This window comes from Leucopleurus acutus (genome assembly GCF_964270905.1).
Source record: "Leucopleurus acutus genome assembly, chromosome: 8".
Taxonomy (NCBI): domain Eukaryota; kingdom Metazoa; phylum Chordata; class Mammalia; order Artiodactyla; family Delphinidae; genus Leucopleurus; species Leucopleurus acutus.
Window position 1 is genome coordinate 103948494 of NC_139151.1, and position 20437 is coordinate 103968930.

Consider the following 20437-nt stretch of genomic DNA (forward strand, 5'->3'; position numbering starts at 1 on the left):
GCTGCGGGAGGCCGGCCGGGAGCCGGAGCCCGAGCCGGAGCCGGAGCCCAAACCGGAGCCGGAGCTGGAGCGGCGGCCCCTCCGCGGAGCCGGGGTGAGTACGCGCCCTTCGCGCAGATGCACGCAGTGCCCCTCCCAGCGCCGGGGACCCCCGGGCTCCAAGCTCCCCTCTCGTCTGCACACCCGCGCCGCGCTTGCACACGCAAGCCCGGCACAGCGCACGCCGGGCGCCCTTCCCCGGCCCTGCCACTCCATGCACTGCGTATCGCATCGTGCCCCGCACGCCCGCCCCGCGTGTGCACACACGCGGCTCACCCGGCCATTTACACGCCTCCCCGGCGCCCGCGCTGCACGCACGCCCCTCACACACAAAGCGCCCTGATTGTCCCCACTTTCCCGGCCCCGCCTCACACCCTCTTCCCGGCTCCCGGGTCAGCCCCCCACACTCCGGTCCCCATGTATCCTGGGGGTTACCGCGGCATGGGTGCTGGGTTTTCAGGAAATGCCCCATGTCGCACCCCATTGCCAGGAAGCCCTGGGAGGCCAAGAGGATCCACAGCCTCTGTCTGGTGTCACCAGCACGGGTGGGGAGCTTTCCAGGGTCTCCCTGCCAACCTTTGATGCCACTGCTCTTTGGGAGAGGAAGCTTGCCCATCCCAGGGCCTTGGGGCTGTAGATTTGGGCTGAAGAAGGGGGAACTGGGTCCAAACATGGGGACCTGGAGCCAGGCCTGTGGGTGGAGGAGCCCTGAGCACGCCCTCCTAGTGATCCCTCTTTCATGGGCTGCAGAGGGACTGGGTGCCCCCTCCTCAGCCAGTGAGGCCACCCTCCCCCACAAAGAGCCTGGGAAACCTGCACCCTGGAATGTTAGCCTCTTCCCTGAGCCAGGGGGTGGGTGACAGGTTTGGAGAGCGGCAGGAGCTATGCATCCTACTAGAAATGGGGAAACTGAGGCTCAGAGAGGGCAGGAGACTCACCCAAATTAACACAGCCAGTCTGGAGAAGGGTCAAGACCCAAGCCCCTGGCCTCCCCACCCTGAAATCTGAAGCCTTTCCAAACAGCTTGGGAGAGAGGGGGCTCCCAGCCTGGGGTTCAGCCTTGGACTCTGCCTCTTGTCTGCTCTGGTGACTATGGGCAAGTGTTTTCCTGCACCTCAGTTTTCTTACCAGTACAATGGGAAGAGTATCAGCCCCCTCAGAGGGCAGCAGGGAGGATTTGCCGAAATAACACCTGGCGAGTCCTTGGTACAGTGCTCAGCACATAGTAGGTGCCCAGTTAATGCCAGCTACCACCATCCTCGCCAGTCCGTACTGTGGTTTTTGTGGGCTTTTGGGGGGATGGTAGCAGGATGTGGTTATTCCAGGAAGTGGGAGCACTTGAAAAGGATCTCAAAGCTAACGCTCCTAAAGAGGCTCCCCGCCTGGAAGGTCGAGGGCTCCCCTGTACCACCCCCTGATCCTTCCCATTGCCTGCTGGCCTCAGGGTGAGGGTAGGGGGAGCCAAAAGCTTGCTAGCCAGAGATGGGGACACTAAGCAAGGAAATGGGGTGAGGGGGAGCAGAGACGTGGGGACCCTCTCCGCCGCAGAGTCACCAAATTCCTGGAAAGCCATTTCTTGATAAGCCCAGGAGGAGGCCTCGACTGTGTTCAGATTCCAGTAAGGCCCGTGGCAGTTCCTCCCACCCTTCTCCACCCCTGAAAGGCCTGGTCAGGAGGTGGCATGGTGGCCAAGAGCCCAGGCCCAGATGCATTGTACCCGGGAGTCAGTCCCAGTATTGCTACTCATATGCCGAGTGACTCCATCCCCGCCTTCCTAATCTGTAAAAGGGGGATCCGTTTATCCATTCAGTCATCAGGTCTATATCGTGTTCACACTACGAGCCAGGCACTACGCTAGGCATTTAGCATGAATTATGTCTAATTCTTACAGCAGTAGGTACGTATTGCCGGGTAGGTATGGTTAAGCCAGCATTGGAACCCAGAGCTGTTTTCAATGAACAAGCGCCATGCAATTTAGGGTTTGGAGGTTTGGGGCCAGAATGAATAGATGGAGTGAGGAAGGGTGCCAGGAAGGGGCTCAGATGAAGGTTTGGGGCAGCTCTGACCCACCCCTGCTGTGCCCCATTTCCTGTGGGTCAGAAATGCAGGGAAGCTCTGGTCAGAGGCTGCCCTGGCCTCGGATGTGCCTTGTCAGCGTCCTGTTCCAAGCTGAAGCTGCGGCCCCTCTACCTGGCAAACCTCCAGGCTGCCAGTGGGAGTCTGCGGAGGTTGTCAGTACTGGGTGAGATGGAGTCAGGGGGTCTCAGGGATAGTAAGCAAAGCCGTTAAGAAGGGCGCTTGCTGCAGAGCCAGATCTGGCTCGGTCTCAGCTCTCCGCTTACTGGCTGGGTGACCCTGGGCAAATTCACTGCCCTTCCCTGAGCCTCACTTTCCTCCTCTGTGGAGTGGGGATAATAACAGGATTTGCCCCCTAGGGGTCTTGGGCGAGGCCATGGGGAAGACGTACATGAAGTCCTTTGCACAGGGGCTGTGGCTACTAACAGAAGAGGTGCTGGATGGGGTGGCAGGCCCAGCTCTACCACTGCTGGCTGTGCGGCTTTGGGCAAGTCACTTAACCTTTCTGAACCTCCCCTAGCTCATCCAAAAGCCTGCTTACCAGGCTCATGAATAGAGATGCTTCCAGGGGCCAGCAGGTTCTGGGGGGTGGGGGTGGCAGGGTATACAGACCCACTGTTCCCAAATCTTACTTTTAACGGGAAGCTGGAAATCTATCCTTTTTTTTTTTTTAAGAAATTCATTTTTTAATGGGAAATTTCCCAATTTTTAAATGTTGGTAACTCACTTTAAGACAAATATAACACATCTGCAGGCTGGCAGTGCTGCCCACACAATTCCACTGCTCAAAGTAGGGGCTCAGGGGCCTTTCGGACCATTGCCAGGCGAGGAAGCACAGCAGCTAAGATTTGCCAAAAAGCCCCACTGCACTTCTCATTCCTCCCTCCTGACACCCTGATAAGGCCATCTTAAGCCCCATTTTACAGAGGGGGCAGATCTGGGGTTCAGAGCTGTGCTCAGGCTGCCGCCCCATCCCAGGAACCTCGACATCTCCCCCAAGTTCTCTCTTCCCTCCTCTCAGGCAGATGTGCTTTGGCTTCTCCCGTTCCCAGGGCACATCTGCGGGACCTTCTGGCCTGGGTGAGCCTAGAGTCATTCACACCTTCACTGAAAGCACAGCTCCCAGGGTGTTGTGATGAGGGGAGGGGGAAAGGTGGGCAGTGTGGGAGTCTGGGGTCTGAGCTGGACCAGCCTTGGAGAGATGGGGGCCCCTCGACAGCCAGAGGTCTGATACAGCAGGTATGGGGTTCTGTCCCCAGCCACAGGAACTTGCCGCAGGGGTGTACCCAGCCCACCCACTCTAGTGTGCTGCTGGCATGGGCTGTCCCCGTGCAGGAAGTCAGCCTGTGCTAGAGAAACAGGAAAGAAAGCTGATGGCATGATCAGATTCCCAGCAAGGCAGAGGCAGACTGGGACATGTGTGTTCATGTTAACATGTGTGTTTTGGTGTATCCAGCCTCCCTTCTGCCACGAAGTAGGGCCACCTTGGGCTTGTACACACTGCCTAATTTGGCCTGCGGGTTCTCAGGCAACTTTTGAATCCATATGCCGCCCCCCCCCCCCCCCCCCCGCAGTAAGGCACAGGGGTTAGGGAGCGTGGAACCAGTGGCCCAGGTTGAACAGTTTCTTAGCTGTGTAGCCTGGGGCAAATGACCTTACCTCCTTGCCTCATGACTCTCTTCCACAAACCAGAGATAGTAATAGCACCTACCTCAAGGGGCTGTTAGAGGTAGGTAATATATGAGGTAATACACATGCAAAGTGCTTAGGGCTTGGGTGTAAGGGGTGCTTAGCAAGGTACTTATCATGATCTCAGCAGGTCCCAGCAATGAGCTTCCACTTGAATTGGCATGGGTGAAGCCGGTCCAGGTTAGCGCCTCCCTCCCATCACCATGACAACCCACATCTCACTGTGGGCGTGGGGGCATCATCAGGGGAGCTGGGAGCAAGGAGCTGTCTGTGCACCTGGCAGGGCTTTGCCCCAGGGCCCTGTTCCGCCCTGCTTCTCGAGGCCTCCTGTCCTGGGACCTACGGCACTCCCACATGTGCCGGATAACCCTGTCTGGATCAAGGCACCCCAGCTTCTTGACTCCAGAGCTACAAACTGGGGAGAGCCCCAGGATTCTAGAAAATGCTCACCCCCTGATTTGACCCCAGTCCCAAAGGGAGCCCACACAATCCTTCGAGGAGTTGCAAACAGGCTAGCTGCCAGCCAGGACCCTTTTCCTCTCTACCCAGTAGTGTTTACATTTTTTGTGAGTTGGTTGCAACATTTAAAAATCAAGAAACTGCATGTTAAAAAATACCGGTATCTGGCTTTTCAGAAGATCCAGCCAGGCTGCGTTGGCATTCCCGCGGGAACAGAAAAGCAGTTACCCTTGGGTGGACGGACACTCTGCAGGTCTCCCCCGCCACCGCCCCGTGTACCCCATCTTACCTGTTTATAACCACCTCTCTGAACCGTGAGGGAATGCAGAGGTTAGCGTGGGGGCCATCCTGTCCTCCATGTCCCTTGAGCTGAGATCCATACAGCTCTTCCTAGCCTCCCTTTTTCAACCCCCCACCCCATTTAGAACATATCTGGGAGCCAGTTTACTTCTTAGCAACAAAAATAATAAAACTGTAAGCAGTTACCTGGGCAGGTAATGGCTTGTGTGAGCTTCTAGACCTTTCTAGAACAACTTAAACCTTCAAACCTCTCAAACCTTCAGTGGTTCATAAAACTTGGGAGCGGAGGGTGGGGAGGAAACCATCCCAAGCAGAGAAAGAACTGATAATAGAATATTGTAGAAATGCAGCATTTCGGGTCCAATTTAAACAAAAGCATTTGAAGTCAGCCTTAGGGAACACCCTGAGGGGCCGCTCTAAGGAGTAACAGAGTTGCTGCTGGTCAGCCTGTTGTTGGTAGGACGGAAGTGAAGCAGGGTTGCCAGATTTAGCAAGTACAGATACGGGATGCCAGCAACTTTTGAGCTTCAGATAAACAGTGGATAATATTTCAGTATAAGCATGTCCCATGCAATATTTGGACATACTTCTACTAAAAACGAATCCAAAATTCGCGTTTCACTGGGTGTCTTGTGTTTTTGTGTTTGGCAACCCTGAAATGAGGTCTCAGAGTGCTTGAAAAGAGCTTTAAACACCATTTTTTTAAAATGCTATTTTAGGGACTTTCCTGACGGTCCAGTGGTTAGGACTCCGCACTTCCACTGTGGAGGGCCCAGGTTCGATCCTTGGTCGGGTAACTAAGATCCTGCATGCCATGCAGCACAGCCAAAAAATAAAAATGAAAGAATAAAAAACCCACTACTTTTGCCCAGGCCCCCTCCACCTGAGTGTGAGCTGGATGATGGGCACCTGGGCCATAGCGGGGGGTGGGGTTGATGACCCTCTGAAGCACCCTCCACTGACTCTCCTCTCCCTTCCAGTCTCAGCCCCTGCGGTGGGCATCATGGCCGTGGACGTGGCAGAATACCACCTGAGCGGTGAGTCCCCGCGGCAAACGTGCCATCTCACAGGACCCTCCCACCGGGCCTGGGGTGGGGGATGTCAGTGGGACACCAGTCATGGCCCTGTTTTACTGGTAAGGACTGTCAGTGAGTTGCCCAAGATCACACAGCCTTGGGGAGGCCGGGTTGGGGCCAGTCTGAGGTCTCTTCGTCTTTCTGCTCCGGTGGAAGGACTTGAGGGGGTCGCCCAGGAGGCCCATGTGCTGCTACTCCCTAAGGTCGAGCCTGTCATGCGGAATCCACTCCCCTGGGGCCATTCCTGGAGCCAAAGGCGAGGAAACCCAGGAAGGTCGATGTTAGATCCACAGGACATTAAACTCAGAGGTCGCCCAGTCCAGGAATGGCAGCTCCCACCTTCTCCTCATGTGTGCCCCTGCAGGCACTGAGCTTGGGACCGGCCTCAAGACACCAGACACACTCCAGCTGACGATGGATGGTGTCAGAACTGAAGTACCCTCGCCATCTTTTCTCCTTACGTTCCCCTCCCCATTTACAGATGGGAGAAGGCAGGCTCAGCAAAGGAAAGGGACAGTGACTAAGTAAGTAACAGGGTCAGGACATGGGCCCAGGTCTCCTGACTCCCAGGCCGGTGCTCCCCATCACTCCAGCTCCTCCCCTAGCTCAGACCCCAGCCAGCCCAGGGCTGAGCTGAAGGACGTACAAGGGGGAACCACCTTTTCCAACTCCCAGCCAGGAATTTTCACTTTTTACCTGCAGGCTCACAGGTCTTTGTCCAGGCCCTGGCGTGGCCGTCAGTAAGTGATCCTCCACTTACTCATCTGTAAAATGGGGGCGATGCGGCCTGCCTCAGGGACTGCTGGGAAGATTCAACGAGCTAACATGTGTGAAGTGCCCAACAGTTTGAACACAGCTCTCTCCGACCTCCGGGCCTTTGCACATACTGTTCCCTTCCCTTGGGAACTGCCTCTGCCTGGCTAAGGCCTTGAGACTGGTGTGGAGATTTTGAGCACAGATCTGGAGCCAGATTGTCTGGCAGCGAATAGCTCCTCTATCTCTCAGCTTCATCGTCTGTAAAATGGGGATAATAATAGAACCTTCCTCACAGGGTGGTTCTGAGGACTCAGTGGGTTAGTATACATGAAGTGTTTGGAACAGAGCCTGGCGAATGGAAAATAGTAAGGGAACCATTATTACTAAGATTCCTCCTTCCTCATTTCTGGTCTCAGCTCAGACCTCAGTTCCCTGGGATTCTTCTCATACCTTCCAGAGGCTGGTACGCAATAAAATGGGTAAATAAATGAGCATTAACTGTCATCATTTCATGTCAGCTTGCTGGGGTTTTTCCTTTCGTGTCCCTGGCCCTGGCCCCCCTTTCATGCCAGCTGGGGTGCTGGCTTCAGGCCCTCAGCCCCCGGATCCTCACTCTCAGGGGAGCCTGGTGCTGCTTTGCCACTTTGCTGTGCCCATCGCCTGTGTGGACGCTGTGCCCGGGCCCTGGCCCGCCCCCTGGTAGCACCCAAGCCCCTGTGAGCTGGCTGGGGCTGTGTGTGTGTCTAGGTGGGAGCCCCCCCGCACATGCACTTCACTCTCCAGGCACCAGGTACGTTCCCATCCCATCCCCTATTCGCCGGACTCCCAGGACTTCCTGAGAGCCTGGCCAGGTCTTGGCCCTGGGCCCCCGGTAGCTCTTTGTTGTGGTTTTATTTATCCCACAAATTACATTCTCGGCAACAGAAGTCAGGAGTAAACAGGTTTGCTCGCCGTCCCTCCATCCGCATCTCTGGCGCCTCCCATGCCTCCCTGGTCCGCCCAGCCCTTGCCCATACGCTGCGTGAGTTTTACATCAAAATCATGTGCTTATACCATGTTGGGGATTGTTTTTTGTCTTTTTTTTCCTCTTAACAATGCCTGAAATGATTCTCTGCATTGCCACGGTGACATCCTGATGACCTCAACTGCCATTCTCAAAGCCCAGTGACAACCCCTCCTGAGGCAGCACCACAGGCACCCTTGCTAGGACCCTCAGGCTGCTTCCAGATTTCTGCTGTTATAAATACAGACTCGATGACTCACTCCAGACATAAAACTTGTTGGGATTTTTCCCTTAGAATCAATTCCTTTGGGGTAGAACCACTGGATGGGGATGTTTTTGGTGTCATCTCCTCTTTCTGGATGAGGAGACTGGAGCCAGGGAGGTGAGGTGGCCTCAGGGAGCCAAAGCACCTGCACCACGCTCTCCATTTCTCACCCCTGTGGCCTTGAGCCCATAAATATTGGGGTGGCCAAAAAGTTCGTTCGGGGGTGTCTAGAAGCTGGGCCCGAAATCCCGAACGAACTTTTTGGCCAACCCAACAGATGTGTTCTTTAACTGCTATCCGCCTCAGTTCTCCTCTAGAAAGTGGAGGTAGGGAACTCGTAGGGTGCTAAGTGCTGCGTAAATGCCAGGGCTGAAGGCTGGGCCCTGCCCTTCTCTGGGGTGAGCAAATATGGTAGTTTCTGGCTGGAGCTGGCTGGGCTCAGCAGAGCAGGGCGCGGCTGGGGCCTCCCATTGCTGGATGATTCCTCCCTGCGCAGGCTTTGGGGAGCAGTGGCAGTGGCCCCTCCCTCCCCAAATGCCCCCTTCCCTCTCTCTCACTGGGTGCTCTGAACGCTCTGAGCTTTGCACACCCTCCTCTTCCTTCCGTAAACTCCTGGTGCCTGGCGCCTTGGCCGGCACACTTCTTGCTACTCCTGCATATCCCAGCTTAGGCATCTCTCTTTGGGAAGCCCTCCTGGGCTGTTCTCATCACGACCCCCATCACTCTTTCGTCTATTTATCTGCCCACCCCACCCACTAGACTATGAGCCACTTATTAAGGACAGGGACTGGGCCTGGGGCTGACCCGCTCCGCAGGGTGCTCACACACAGTAGGTGCTCAGTGGCTGTGTGATGAGAAATCTCCGCCCTGAGACACCCTCCCCACATCTCTCCGCCCTGCTGCTAGGGAACCGTGCTGGGTGGAGGCCGGGTGGGGCAGTGGTTTTTACCCCTGCTTGCTCTGGAATCTGGCTGCCAGTGTTGGGATCCCAGGGCCACCCCTTCTTGGCTCTGTGACCTTGGGCAAGTTCTTGTGTGTCTCAGTTTCCCCATTTGAATCGAGTATAGAGGCAACACTGAGAATGGTTTAGAGAATTATATTTGCCAACAGCGCGATCTTCTGCAAAACGAATCCTACTGTCTCATTGGCTTCTTTTGGGAATGCAGAGCCAGGTTTCCCAGAAGAGTGACTTAACATTTATGGTTCTGCCGTGGGCCAAGCTCTGTGCTAGGTGAGGACTTACCCAACACAGTTGAGGGGGTAGTTAATTACTGTTTGGGGACAGTGAGGCTCAGATAAGTGAGGTTATTAAAACATCCGTGGGCAGAACGCATTTGAGCATCTGGATTTGTCCCCAAGCCCTGCCCAGCCTACAGCCACCTCTCACTTCTGGCTGAGTTTTTTGTTTGTTTGTTTTTTGGTTTTTGGTAACAGCTTTATCAAGATAAAACTCACAGGCCATAAGTTCACTCACTTAAAGCGTACAATTCAGTGGGCTTCAGTATATTGTGCAACCGTCAGCACAATCAACTTTTAGAATATATTCATCACCCCAAACATAAACCCCACACTCCACATTTCCCCCTACTCCCCCAACCCCTGGCAGCCCCTGACAATCACTAACCTACTTTCTGTCTGTACAGATTTGCCTCTTTGGGACATTTCATAGAAATAGAATCATACAACATATGGTCTTGGGGCACTGGCTTCTTTCACTTAGCTTGATGTTTTCAAGGTTCATCCGCGTTATAACGTGTATCATTTCATTCCTTTTTATTGCTGAATAATATTCCATTGTATGGTTGTACTACATTTTATTTTCCCGTTCATCAATTGATGGACATTGGATTGTTTTAGATGAGGTCTGAGGCAAAAAGGGGGTCATTTCTTTTTCTCCCCCAAGTTCCCTTCCACTTTCCTCAGATCCCAACAGGCTGCATTGATTATCTGGAAGCAGAAGTCCTCTGAAGGTAGAACTCAAAGAGGCAAGAAAAACCCCATCTGGGGCTTCCCTGGTGGCACAGTGGTTAAGAATCCGCCTGCCAAAGCAAGGGACATGGGTTCGAACCCTAGTCCGGGAAGATCCCACAGGCCGCAGAGCAACTAAGCCCGTGAGCCACAACTACTGAGCCCGCGTGCCTAGAGCCCGTGCTCTGCAACAAGAGAAGCCACCACAATGAGAAGCCTGTGCACTGCAACGAAGAGTAGCCCCTGCTCACCTCAACTAGAGAAAAGCCCCTGTGCAGCAACAAAGACCCAGTGCAGCCAAAAATAAAATTAATTAATTTAAAAAAAACCCTACCTGTTTAAAGCCTAAGGAATATTTAACCATTGTTCACAGCTCTTCATCTGCTCTACCCAAGTGTTGCTCCTGATAGTAATGTATGTTTTTGTGGAAAGGAGCTAAAAGCAGGTATCGGAGGGTGTATAGCTTGTTCAACACTGGATCCCCAGCACCCAGCACAGAACCTGACATAGTAGACACTCAATAAATACTTTTTCAATGAATAAGCAAATCAGTGCTGAACTACAGGCTCACTGGGTGGGAATGTGTAACAACTGAGGGGTCCTAGTGCCCATTAACGAGAGACTGCTCTGCTCTTGCCTTGCAGTCATCAAGAGCCCCCCTGACTGGGAAGTGGGTGTCTATGCTGCCGGGGCCCTGGCACTGCTGGGAATTGCAGCTGTGAGCCTGTGGAAGCTCTGGACGTCGGGGAGCTTCCCCAGCCCCTCCCCGTTCCCAAACTACGACTACAGGTACCTTCAGCAGAAGTATGGTGAGAACTACGCAGAGGCCCAGCAGAAGGTGAGGCTTCTGTTTTCATGGGTGCACACTGGACTGCACACCCCATGCCCCAACCGTCCACTCTCAGGACTGGTCCCCACTCCCTCCCCCCTTCACTCCCTCCTGGTTAATTTCCTCCTGTGAACAGGGACCCTTGTCCTCCTCCACATTCCAACATAGCCCAGTGCTAGGTAATCCATGAATACTTGGCGAATGAATGAATGCTTTCAATTTAAAACACCATCCTGTGAAAATTACAGGAAAATAAAAATAAGAAGAAAAACCTCCCCAAATGTCACCACCCAGAGGCAAGCAACTGTGAATTGTCTTCAAACTATTAACATTTTGATTTATTTCTTTCCAATATTTTAAATCTAGGCCCCTCCCCCCCCCCGGTCTTTTTTCCATGAATAGTTTTTACACAATGGGTGTCATCTCTACAGAGAATTTTATACCCTACCCTTTTTATCTCACGTAAAATGGAAGCACTTTCTCATATTGTTGATTGTAAACATTATTTTAATGGCTGCCTAAGATTCCTTTTTGTGTATGTGCCATGGTTTACTAAATGCCACTATAAATAATGCAGTAAATGGTTTACATGTAAAACTTTGTCTTCATTTGGGATTACGTACTTTGAATGAATGCCCAGATGTGAAACTACTGTATCAAGGAGTATAAACATTTTTAGGGCTCTCTATATATTGCTAAATGCTTCATCACTTAACATTGGCAGAGAATTTTTCTAACATCACGTAGAGTTCCAGAGAGCATAGCCAGAATCTGTTACCAGATAAAGGTCCCACATGCTCGCTCATTTGGGGTTTTGGAAGGAATTATCTCACGCTCAGTTGGAGGGACTGTAAATTGGAACAACTTTTCCAAAGAGCATTTTGGAAACATGTATCAAAAGCTTTCAAAAGGACTATGTCCTCAGGACTTCCCTGGCGGCACAGTGGTTAAGAATCCGCCTGCCAATGCAGGGGACACGGGTTCGATCCCCAGTCTGGGAAGATCCCACGTGCCGTGGAACAGCTAAGCCCGTGCGCCACAACTACTGCCTGTGCTCTAGAGCCCGAGAGCCACAACTACTGAGCCCATGTGCCACAACGACTGAAGCCACATGCCTAAAGCCCGTGCTCCACAAGAGAAGCCACCGTGATGAGAAGCCCACACACCGCAACAAAGAGTAACCCCTACTCGCAGCAACTAGAGAAAGCCTGTGCACAGCAACGAAGACCCAACACAGCCAAAAATAAATAAAATAGATTTAAAAAAAAAAGGGGGGGACTATGTCCTCTAAGTCAAGATTTTAAGAAAGCTATTCAAGGGGCTTACCAGGAGGTCCAGTGGTTAAGACTCTGCACTTCCACTGCAGGGGGCACGGGTTCGTTCCCTAGTTAGGGAGCTAGGATCCTGCATGCCGCGCAGCGCGGCCAAAAAAAAAAAGAAATCTATTCAATGCTGCATTGTTTATATTTGTGAAAAATTAAAAACAATATAAATGTCCAACTGTAGGGGAATAGTAAAATAAACTATGGCAATCCACTCAATGGCAAATTAAGGGGACCATTAAAAATTATGGTAATGAAGATTCTGTACCAACATGGGAGATGCTTACAGTACAAAGGTTTTTGTTTTCTCAAATCCCAAGGTCAATTGAGAGAAAAGAAAAATTTGAATATTAGAGTTAGTGTTATCCAACTTGAAAACTTCCTCATGTGGTAGACATTTTTGTAAACTTCCTTTGAGGCTGCTCTGTCATGTATTGAGTATCTGTACTCTAGTTTTCTTACCCGTTCCCCTTCTGCTGGACACTTAGATTGCTAACTATTTTTCCTTTTTATAAACATCACTGCAGTGAGCATCTTTATGTATGAAACTCAGTCCATATAAATAAACATTTTGAGAAAAAGCTCTCTTACCTTCTGGTTAGGGAGAGAAAACTGACATGAAATAACAATAAAGAAGGACCTTCCTAACTAAGGCATGCCCTGTTTTTGCGAAAGGGGAACTTGGAGGTGCCTTGCATGAACAGGGCTTACCGTATCTCTTTGCTGTCTCTTCAAGACCATGCCTATTGCCCTTTCGATGCTCCCATGTCCCTTTTTCTCACCCCCAGAGAGTGCCTGCCTGGAATGCCCAGCGGGCCAGCACTAGGGGGCCACCCAGTCGCAAAGGCAGCCTCAGCATTGAGGACACCTTTGAGAGCATCAGCGAGCTGGGACCCCTGGAGCTGATGGGCCGTGAGCTGGACCTGGCCCCCTACGGGACCCTCCGAAAATCCCAGTCGGCCGACTCCCTGAACTCCATCTCCTCCGTGAGCAACACCTTCGGGCAGGACTTCACGCTGGGCCAGGTGGAGGTGAGCATGGACTACGATGCCGCCTCCCACACCCTCCACGTGGCTGTGCTGCAGGGCAAGGACCTCCTGGAGCGGGAGGAAGCCAGCTTCGAGTCCTGCTTCATGCGCGTCAGCCTGCTGCCGGATGAGCAGATCGTGGGCATTTCCCGGGTAAGTGGGGGCTGGGAGGGCGGGACAGCCGTGTGCCCTGGGCTCTCAGGAGTCCTGCCCAGGCAGGCAGGGGTGCAGGGCCAGGCAGAATCTGAGGAGGGTGCTAGAGAGCAGATTTGGGTGCTGATCCCAGAGCGGAAGGTGCTGGCTATAGGGAGGACAGAACTGGGAGTCTGGGGCCTCCACCTGCAGGCTCCCATTGTGTGCAGTTCTCAGCAGTCCTGCCACATGAATCCAGTGTGTGGTAATTGTCCATTTGTCAGTTGTGTCAACTTGGGGACCTGGCAGGGAAGGGATGACAAGCTCATGTTGGCTAATTTGGGGACAGCTTAATAACAGGACTGTTATAATGCTGTGTGGGGGGCGACCTCAGGGATGGCGTGGTACCCTGGCCTGAGGGGATGAGGGGAAAGCGAGGTTACCTAAAGACCAGTGTATGCAGAGGGCCACCTTGATAGGCGCTGTGCCCTTTGGTCAAGAGGCGCCGTCTGCTCGCAGCGATCCTGCCGAGAAGGACCTGGAGGAATAAGCACCCCGACCTCCCTCCGACCTCTGGTTTCCCTCCAGTGACCCCTACTGGCTGACCCCACCGGAAGCCGGAGGCCTAGGGAGCCTGTTGATGCAGCCCATGGAGGTCAGCCCCTGGGGCCGAAAGCAGGGGGGAGGGTGCAGAATAAGCCGGGAGGGGCAAGGAGAGGGACCCAGCACACCCCCCAGGATACCCCTCCATGATCCGCCCCCCTTGCTGAGAGAGAGAGAGGTCTACGTGAGACACCCTGCTGCCCAGCACCAGCGGTCGAGGTCAGCCCCGCACGGGCTGTGACCAGGGCAGGAGGATCCTGCGGTCAAGTGGCTCTGGCTCCTCAGAGACCCACCCGTGTCCAGTCCTGTTTCCTGTGCTGAAATTGGCTGCCCCTCAGAGGTGGAGACTGTCATTCCTCTCCTGCCCCACCCTGCCCCCCTCACCCTAGGAGGGTCTAGAACCAACCACCAGGGCGTACGTAGGGCCGAGAAGGGGAGGCCAGCTTCAGAGAGGCAGCCCAGTGGGTGGTTAGGCGCAGGACCCTGGAGCCGATTGCCTGGGTTCAAATCCTGGTTCCCTACTTCCTAGAAGTGTGACTTTGGGTGAGTCACTTAAGCACTCTGTGACTCAGTTTTCCCATCTGTCAAGTGAGCATCATAGTGCTTCAGGAAATGCAAAATCCTTAGCCCAGTCCTTGGGAAGCGCTCAGTGGATTGTCGTCTGTCAGGACCATGAGGTGTTCCTGTTGAGCCCAGATCCACGCTGCCCGTGGCCTCAGCTGCCTGGAGGACCTGGGCGGTTCTGGACACATCCCTTGAGGCAGCACGTTGACAGCAGCCACCACGGCCTGATGTATGCTGAGAACCTGGTTCACAGAGCCCAACGCATCTGCGACCCTCTCATTAGCCCCAGTGATGGGGGTTGGATTGAGGGCATCTTATAGATGAGGAAACTGAGGCTCAGGAAAGTGCTTTGCCCACGACAACCCCAGCAAGTGAGCAGGAGATCCAGGACTCCACCCCAGGGGTCTCCACGTGCTCATAAAGTGCAACGTACAGAGAATGGATCGTCAGGGAGCCTGCACTCCTATGGGCAGGGGACAGTCAAGGAGCTAATTTGGCCAGAGGAAGGAATTTAGGGCCAAAGATCGTGAAAAGCCTGAATGTCAGGGTCAGGATCAGGAGGTGGGCTTTATCCCAGGAAGGAAGGGTCGCCCTTGGTTCTCAAGCAGGTGATTGGGTAGGGGATGTAGCCTTCAGGGCGCAGGGTAAGAAGAGGCTTTTCCAGCCCAGACAGTGACCGAAGAGTGCAGCTCAGGGCATCTGGAGGTACCGACAGATTTACTCCCAAGAATGCAGGCTTCTTAGCATCACAGCCCAGCCAATCCCAGTGAGTGGGTGGCTGCCCCCAGGTTGGGCAGCCCCCTGGCATCAGGCGAGGTGCCAGGGATGAGATCTCCTCTCTTAAAATATCGCCAGGCAGTGACCAAAGCGGCCCCCCACAGAAGGGGGATCAGTGCCCACAAGTGCACCTTCCCAGAGGGCCCACCCACGGCTTCCTGAGAAGAGGCCAGTGGCGCCCACCAGGCAGGACTAGGCTTAGAAACAGAGTCTGCCCAGCCTTGCCTCGTCACTCCATCGGTCCATCCACCCCATAACGTTCAGAGAGTCCTAGGCCAGGCCCCATGCGGGATGAGACATCAGTGACTCTCAACCTCACAGACAGTTATCCCTACTCACTGCATGCCTGGCCCAGGGCTGGACTTGAACACGTGCAAGAAAGATGGCCAGCTCAGCCGGCACATTGCAAGGGTTCTGTGGACCCATGGGCTCTGAGGATGGGAATTAGTTGGGGTCAGCTTGTGGAAGCTTCGAATGCCAGGCCACTAGATTGGCCACCACTGAGAAGAGGACAGGGGGCTTTTATATCATCAGGGCTGAGACACCAAAGGAAGGATTGGCACTGCAGTGTGGGGACAGCAGAGCCAAGACGCTAGCGCAGGTCTCCAGACACCCCATCCAGTGCTCACTCCCTGCCAGGGCCTCGCAGGCATCCGGCTGCCACCTCCTCCCCAGCTTTGGACCTCCTTCCACTGCTCTTTCTCTCTGCAGATCCAGAGGAACGCCTACTCCATCTTCTTCGACGAGAAGTTCTCCATCCCCCTGGACCCTGCAGCCCTGGAGGAGAAGAGCCTGCGGTTTTCCGTGTTTGGCATCGATGAAGATGAGCGGAATGTGAGCACAGGGGTGGTGGAGCTGAAGCTTTCTGTGCTCGACCTCCCGCTGCAGCCCTTCGGCGGCTGGCTCTACCTACAGGACCAGAACAAGGTAAGCCCGCCCACCTGCCTGTGCCTGAGGACAGCGCCATATGTACACTTCAGAGGAGGGAATCCACTGTCCTCGCAACAGCCTGAACACCAACATCTTTAGGAGATTAGAGAAAGAGCTGAGCCACACTCAAGGAAACTCAGTTTACTGCATGCAAATGAAAGGCACCCTGACCACTGTTTACAGCCCTTCTACTGCTCCTACCACCAAACCTTTAGAAGCTCTACTCCTGTAGAGCTTCTGTTAGGGAAGTACTCCTCTGGCCCTCAAGTGAGTTATTTCAGACAGAGGCCAAGCTGCAGTTTACCGTCATAAATGTAGCAGCGCTTAGGGAGCATCACTGTTTTTTAAGCAAATGATCTACTAATTCCAGTCCACCTGGACCTGTAAGTGCTACTACCGGAGAATGTTTTCTCTGGTCTGGAATGAGGGAACATAACTGCATTTTGTTGCTGCATCTGACAGGCAACCTATGGCCTTCCTTCCAAGGCAGGACCCATACCCGGTACAAGGCAGGGATGGCGCTGTGGAGCAAGAGAGGGGTCCCTTTCTCAATCCCACCAGCCTGGTGCCCTGGTGTAAGGGCCCCCAAGAGCAGCAGCTTCTCAGTGGAGAAGGAAGCTTCTGCCTTTCCCTGGGCCCCTCAAGTCCAGGGGCAGAAGCCCTCTGAGTCACCCGCCTGTCCTCCAGGCCGCTGACGCTGTGGGCGAGATCCTGCTGTCCCTCAGCTACCTCCCAACGGCCGAGCGTCTTACCGTGGTCGTGGTGAAAGCCAAGAATCTCATCTGGACCAACGACAAGACCACAGCGGGTAAAGCCCTCCTGGCTGCCTGGCTCCTCCGTGGGGCAGGTGGGAGTCATGGCCCAGCTGCTAAGCCCTGGGCACCTGGAGGCATCAGCAGGTGTAGGGCACAGTGCCAGGCCCCCCACCCCTGGCTTTGGCTGGGCTCAGGAGCCATGCACAGTGGGAAGATTAATCTAGCTGGGGAAACATGGGAACCACAGAGGCTGGCAGGGAGCCCCTGTGGGGGAGGGATGGGAGTCTGAGAGCAGGAGGCTGGGGCACTGGTATGAAAACAAGGTAGGCGTTTCCCAGAGGCTGGACTGCATCCCAGATCCCAAACGGGGACCAGGGCCACCGAGATGGTGGAGGTGCCAGGCAGGACCTGATGCGTCAGGTCTGCAGGAGCCTCAGCCCCGAGTAACTGAAAACTGAGGGCTGCAGGAGGCTGACTGGGAGCCTGGGGGACCCGGGTCCAGGCAGGTGCAGCAAGGACACCCAGTGGGTGGTAAGTGACGAGCAGGCAGTGACTCGTTATTCCAGAGCTGCATGTCCTTGAGTCAGGCTCCACTGAGCAGGCGCCGGGTGACTCGGGGCCGACATCTGCGTTTGGGCCATTTATAGAATGAAAACTGGTGGGTCTGCTGAGCTCCCCAGAGCCTCACGTGAGGGGAGCACTCGTGCGGGCTGGTGGGCCGGCTGCCGGAGTCCAAAGCCCAGCTCTTCTCCTGACTCGCGCGTGAGCCTCAGTTTTCTCATCTGTAAAATGGGAACGCAATAAAGGACTGATGGCAGGACTGCAGGAGAGAGTGGCCGGTGAGCCGCTGTGACCGGGCAGGTCTATGCCAAGTGAGTGTCGCACTGGCTCTCACCCCCACCCCCCTCCCCGCCCACAGACCCCTTCGTCAAGGTGTACCTGCTGCAGGATGGGAGGAAGATGAGCAAAAAGAAGACGGCTGTGAAGAGGGACGACCCTAACCCAGTGTTCAATGAAGCCATGATCTTCTCAGTGCCAGCCATCGTGCTCCAGGTGAGGGGGGATGGCGCAGGGGGTGGGGGCCCCTCTATCCCCTCCAGTCTATCTCCTCCGAGCTCCTGCAGGGGGTGATGGTTTGCCTTAAGGCATCACCTTTCTAGTCGAGAAGCGTGTATTGAGCACCTACTAGGTACCAGCCCTCTGGTGGGTGCTGGGGACATGGGAATTGCTTCCTTGGTGCTCACAAGGGACAGGCAGGAGAGTCTGCAGACAATCACATCCACTAAGAGCATGCCAGACCTTGGCAGTCAGGGGAGGCCTCTGCAGGTGGGGGTAGCTAAGCTGAGATCTGTGGGAAGACAGTTCCCGGTGGAGGGAGCTGCAGAGGACGAGGGATGAGCCAGGACTGACCCAACGCCCAGAGCTCTGGCCCTAAATCTCCCGAGGTTCTGCCTACAGAGGCCCTGTGGAGCTCCCCAGAACCCCCCTGGCCTTCAGCAGGCGATGTGCCCCAGGGAGACCCCCTCCCAGCACAGATATCACAGGCCAAGGGTGGGAGGACTGCAGAGGATGTGCCCTGGGCCACAGAAGTGGCCCGGCTTGCATGCCTCAGAGGATGGGGAGCTCACCACCTTCCCTCACTCCCTCCTTCCATCCTTGGGCATTCCTGACCACGTGAGAAAGTCCTTTTGTGCCTTGAGCCAAAACTTGCCGCTTGGCCCTGGGGCTGTACAGAAACCCCCTAATCTCCCCTCTTGGGCTAGCCGGCCTGAATTTGAAAGCCCAGAACTCCGCCGCACTCTGGGTGTTCGGAATCCAGAAAAACATCTCAGCATCCCTGGTTGGTCCTGCCTTGCCACCCTCATGGGACAGGCCACCCGTCTGCCCCCTGCTTCCCTGGGTGTTCTAGTGCCACTACTCCTACTCTGCAGCCTCCTAGGGCGAGACACTTCTTGGGACCGGCGGTTGGGGGAGGGGAGGGGAGGGGGGAGGGGAAGGAGAGAAGTCAGGCTGGGTTCCAGTCTCAGCTTCACCACTTTGATCTCAAGCAAGTTCTTTCCCTTCCTGTTATGAGTCCAACATATGATTATCTCAGGATTAACAACAGACATCTATAATGCTCTGATGGTGTGCAGGCACTGTTCTAAGTGCTTTACACCTTTTAACTCATTTCGTTCCCAGAACAGGTGGGAACTATGATTATCACCATTTTACAGATGGGGAAACTGAGGTAGGAAGAGCCAAGTCACTGCCCAAGGTCACGCAGCAAGGAAGTGGTGAGGCCAGCATTTACATCTGGGCTGTGAGGTTAGACAGGTCAGAGGTGAGGATTCACGGGGCCGTGCCTGGCACCCCGCTGGGGCCTGGGGGCCATGGGGGACCTCTGGCACTGCCCCTGGTCCCTAGCACCCATGTCACTTCCTCCCCAGGACCTGTCTCTCCGTGTGACGGTAGCTGAGAGCAGCAGTGATGGCCGTGGGGACAACGTAGGCCATGTCATCATTGGGCCGTCGGCCAGTGGCATGGGCACCACGCACTGGAACCAGATGCTGGCCACGCTGCGCAGGCCCGTGTCCATGTGGCACCCTGTCCGTCGAAACTAGCAGCCGGGGCAGGGCCCGGGTGGGCACCGGAGCCCGGCGTGAACTCAGCTCCAGCACCCTTCTCTGTAGTCTGGCTGGAACCATTGAACGCTGGGGTCCCCCGGTGGAGTCCCCAAGAGCCATCTTGGTCCCTCTATCCAGGCTGCGGTGGAGGAACAGGCCTGGCTGGATGTCTAGGGACCCAGGGTTTTCTCCCACTGAGGACCCGCCGTGGCTGGGCCAGGGCCCGGGGAGAGCAGCCAGGCATTGGCCCACTGTGCTCCCATTTTGAGCTCTCCAACAGGCCTGTCCCTTGGCCTTGGCGGGGCCTTGGCCTCTCAGAGCTCCCCACATCCCATCCCTGCTGGGAGGCCACACACAAGGACCATGAGTCTTGGAGGCCAGGTGCTGTGCAAGGCACAGGCTGGGGTGACACGAACAAGGCACAGCCCCTAGGACGTCGGGAAGACAAGATCCCCTTGCCCTGGTGATCTGCTCTTTGCGGATGGCGGCCCCTCCACGTAGACCTGGGGAGGGCTCTGGGGCCGGGGAGCGCGGGGACAAGATGGGAGCTGTGCTGCGAGGGTCAGGGAAAGAACTGAGTGTCTCAGGCCAGTGGCCCGTCCGCAGCATGGCAGGGTAAGAACATCCCTGTCACAAACGCAGTTCTCACCCTACTGCCGTGGACACAAGGGCCTCTCTCTGGGAAGGAGGAGAGACTGAGGGACCAGGCCAATCAGTGGCCCTCAGGCCATGTGGGACGCTGGGTCATCCTCTATGAAATAGAACTGTAACCCTTATAAGGCCCAGGGGTCCAAAGAGTCCCAGAGCCAGGTCCTTGTGTTCAGGCATTGGCTCCGTGGCGTTGGTTGGTGTCCCTTCAGGCCAGGCCCTGCGGGGAAGAGAGATGCCTCAGCCTCTGGGGGGTGCTGGTGGGCAATGGGGCGGCAGAATACAGAGTGCCGAGGGGCATGGGAGAGGCCTCTGTGGGCAGCAGGCACCTGGGAGGACACAGTGGAGCCCGAGGCCTTGGGCTGGGCCTTGCAGGAAGGGGCGACCTGAGTGGCGACCGTGAGGGGAAGTTGAGGGGGTCAGGATGGAGTTGGGGGGGCAGGCTTGAATGCCAGCGGGGGAGATGGCTCTGGAGCCTGGTTCAGACCCCCAGGACACAAGCTGCCCAAGGCTGATTCCAGAAGCAGACCCCGAGGTTTGCAGGCAAGGGGTCTATTGGGGGAGAGCCCTCAGGAGAACCCTGTAAGGCAGAGAGGGGGCTTTGGGGCAAGC

General features: G+C 55.2%; 1 protein-coding gene across 1 annotated transcript; it reads left to right on the forward strand.

Moving 5' to 3' along the window:
• Positions 1–5566: 5566 nt before the first annotated feature.
• SYT12 (synaptotagmin 12) lies at positions 5567–19174 on the forward strand (the record flags this gene model as incomplete). The annotated part of the gene is made up of 7 exons (XM_082843841.1): positions 5567–5600; positions 10276–10469; positions 12571–12963; positions 15598–15813; positions 16504–16624; positions 17491–17624; positions 19001–19174. 7 exons carry the CDS (start codon positions 5567–5569, stop codon positions 19172–19174), a joined length of 1266 nt encoding a protein of 421 aa, XP_082699967.1.
• Between the last annotated feature and the right edge of the window lie 1263 nt (positions 19175–20437).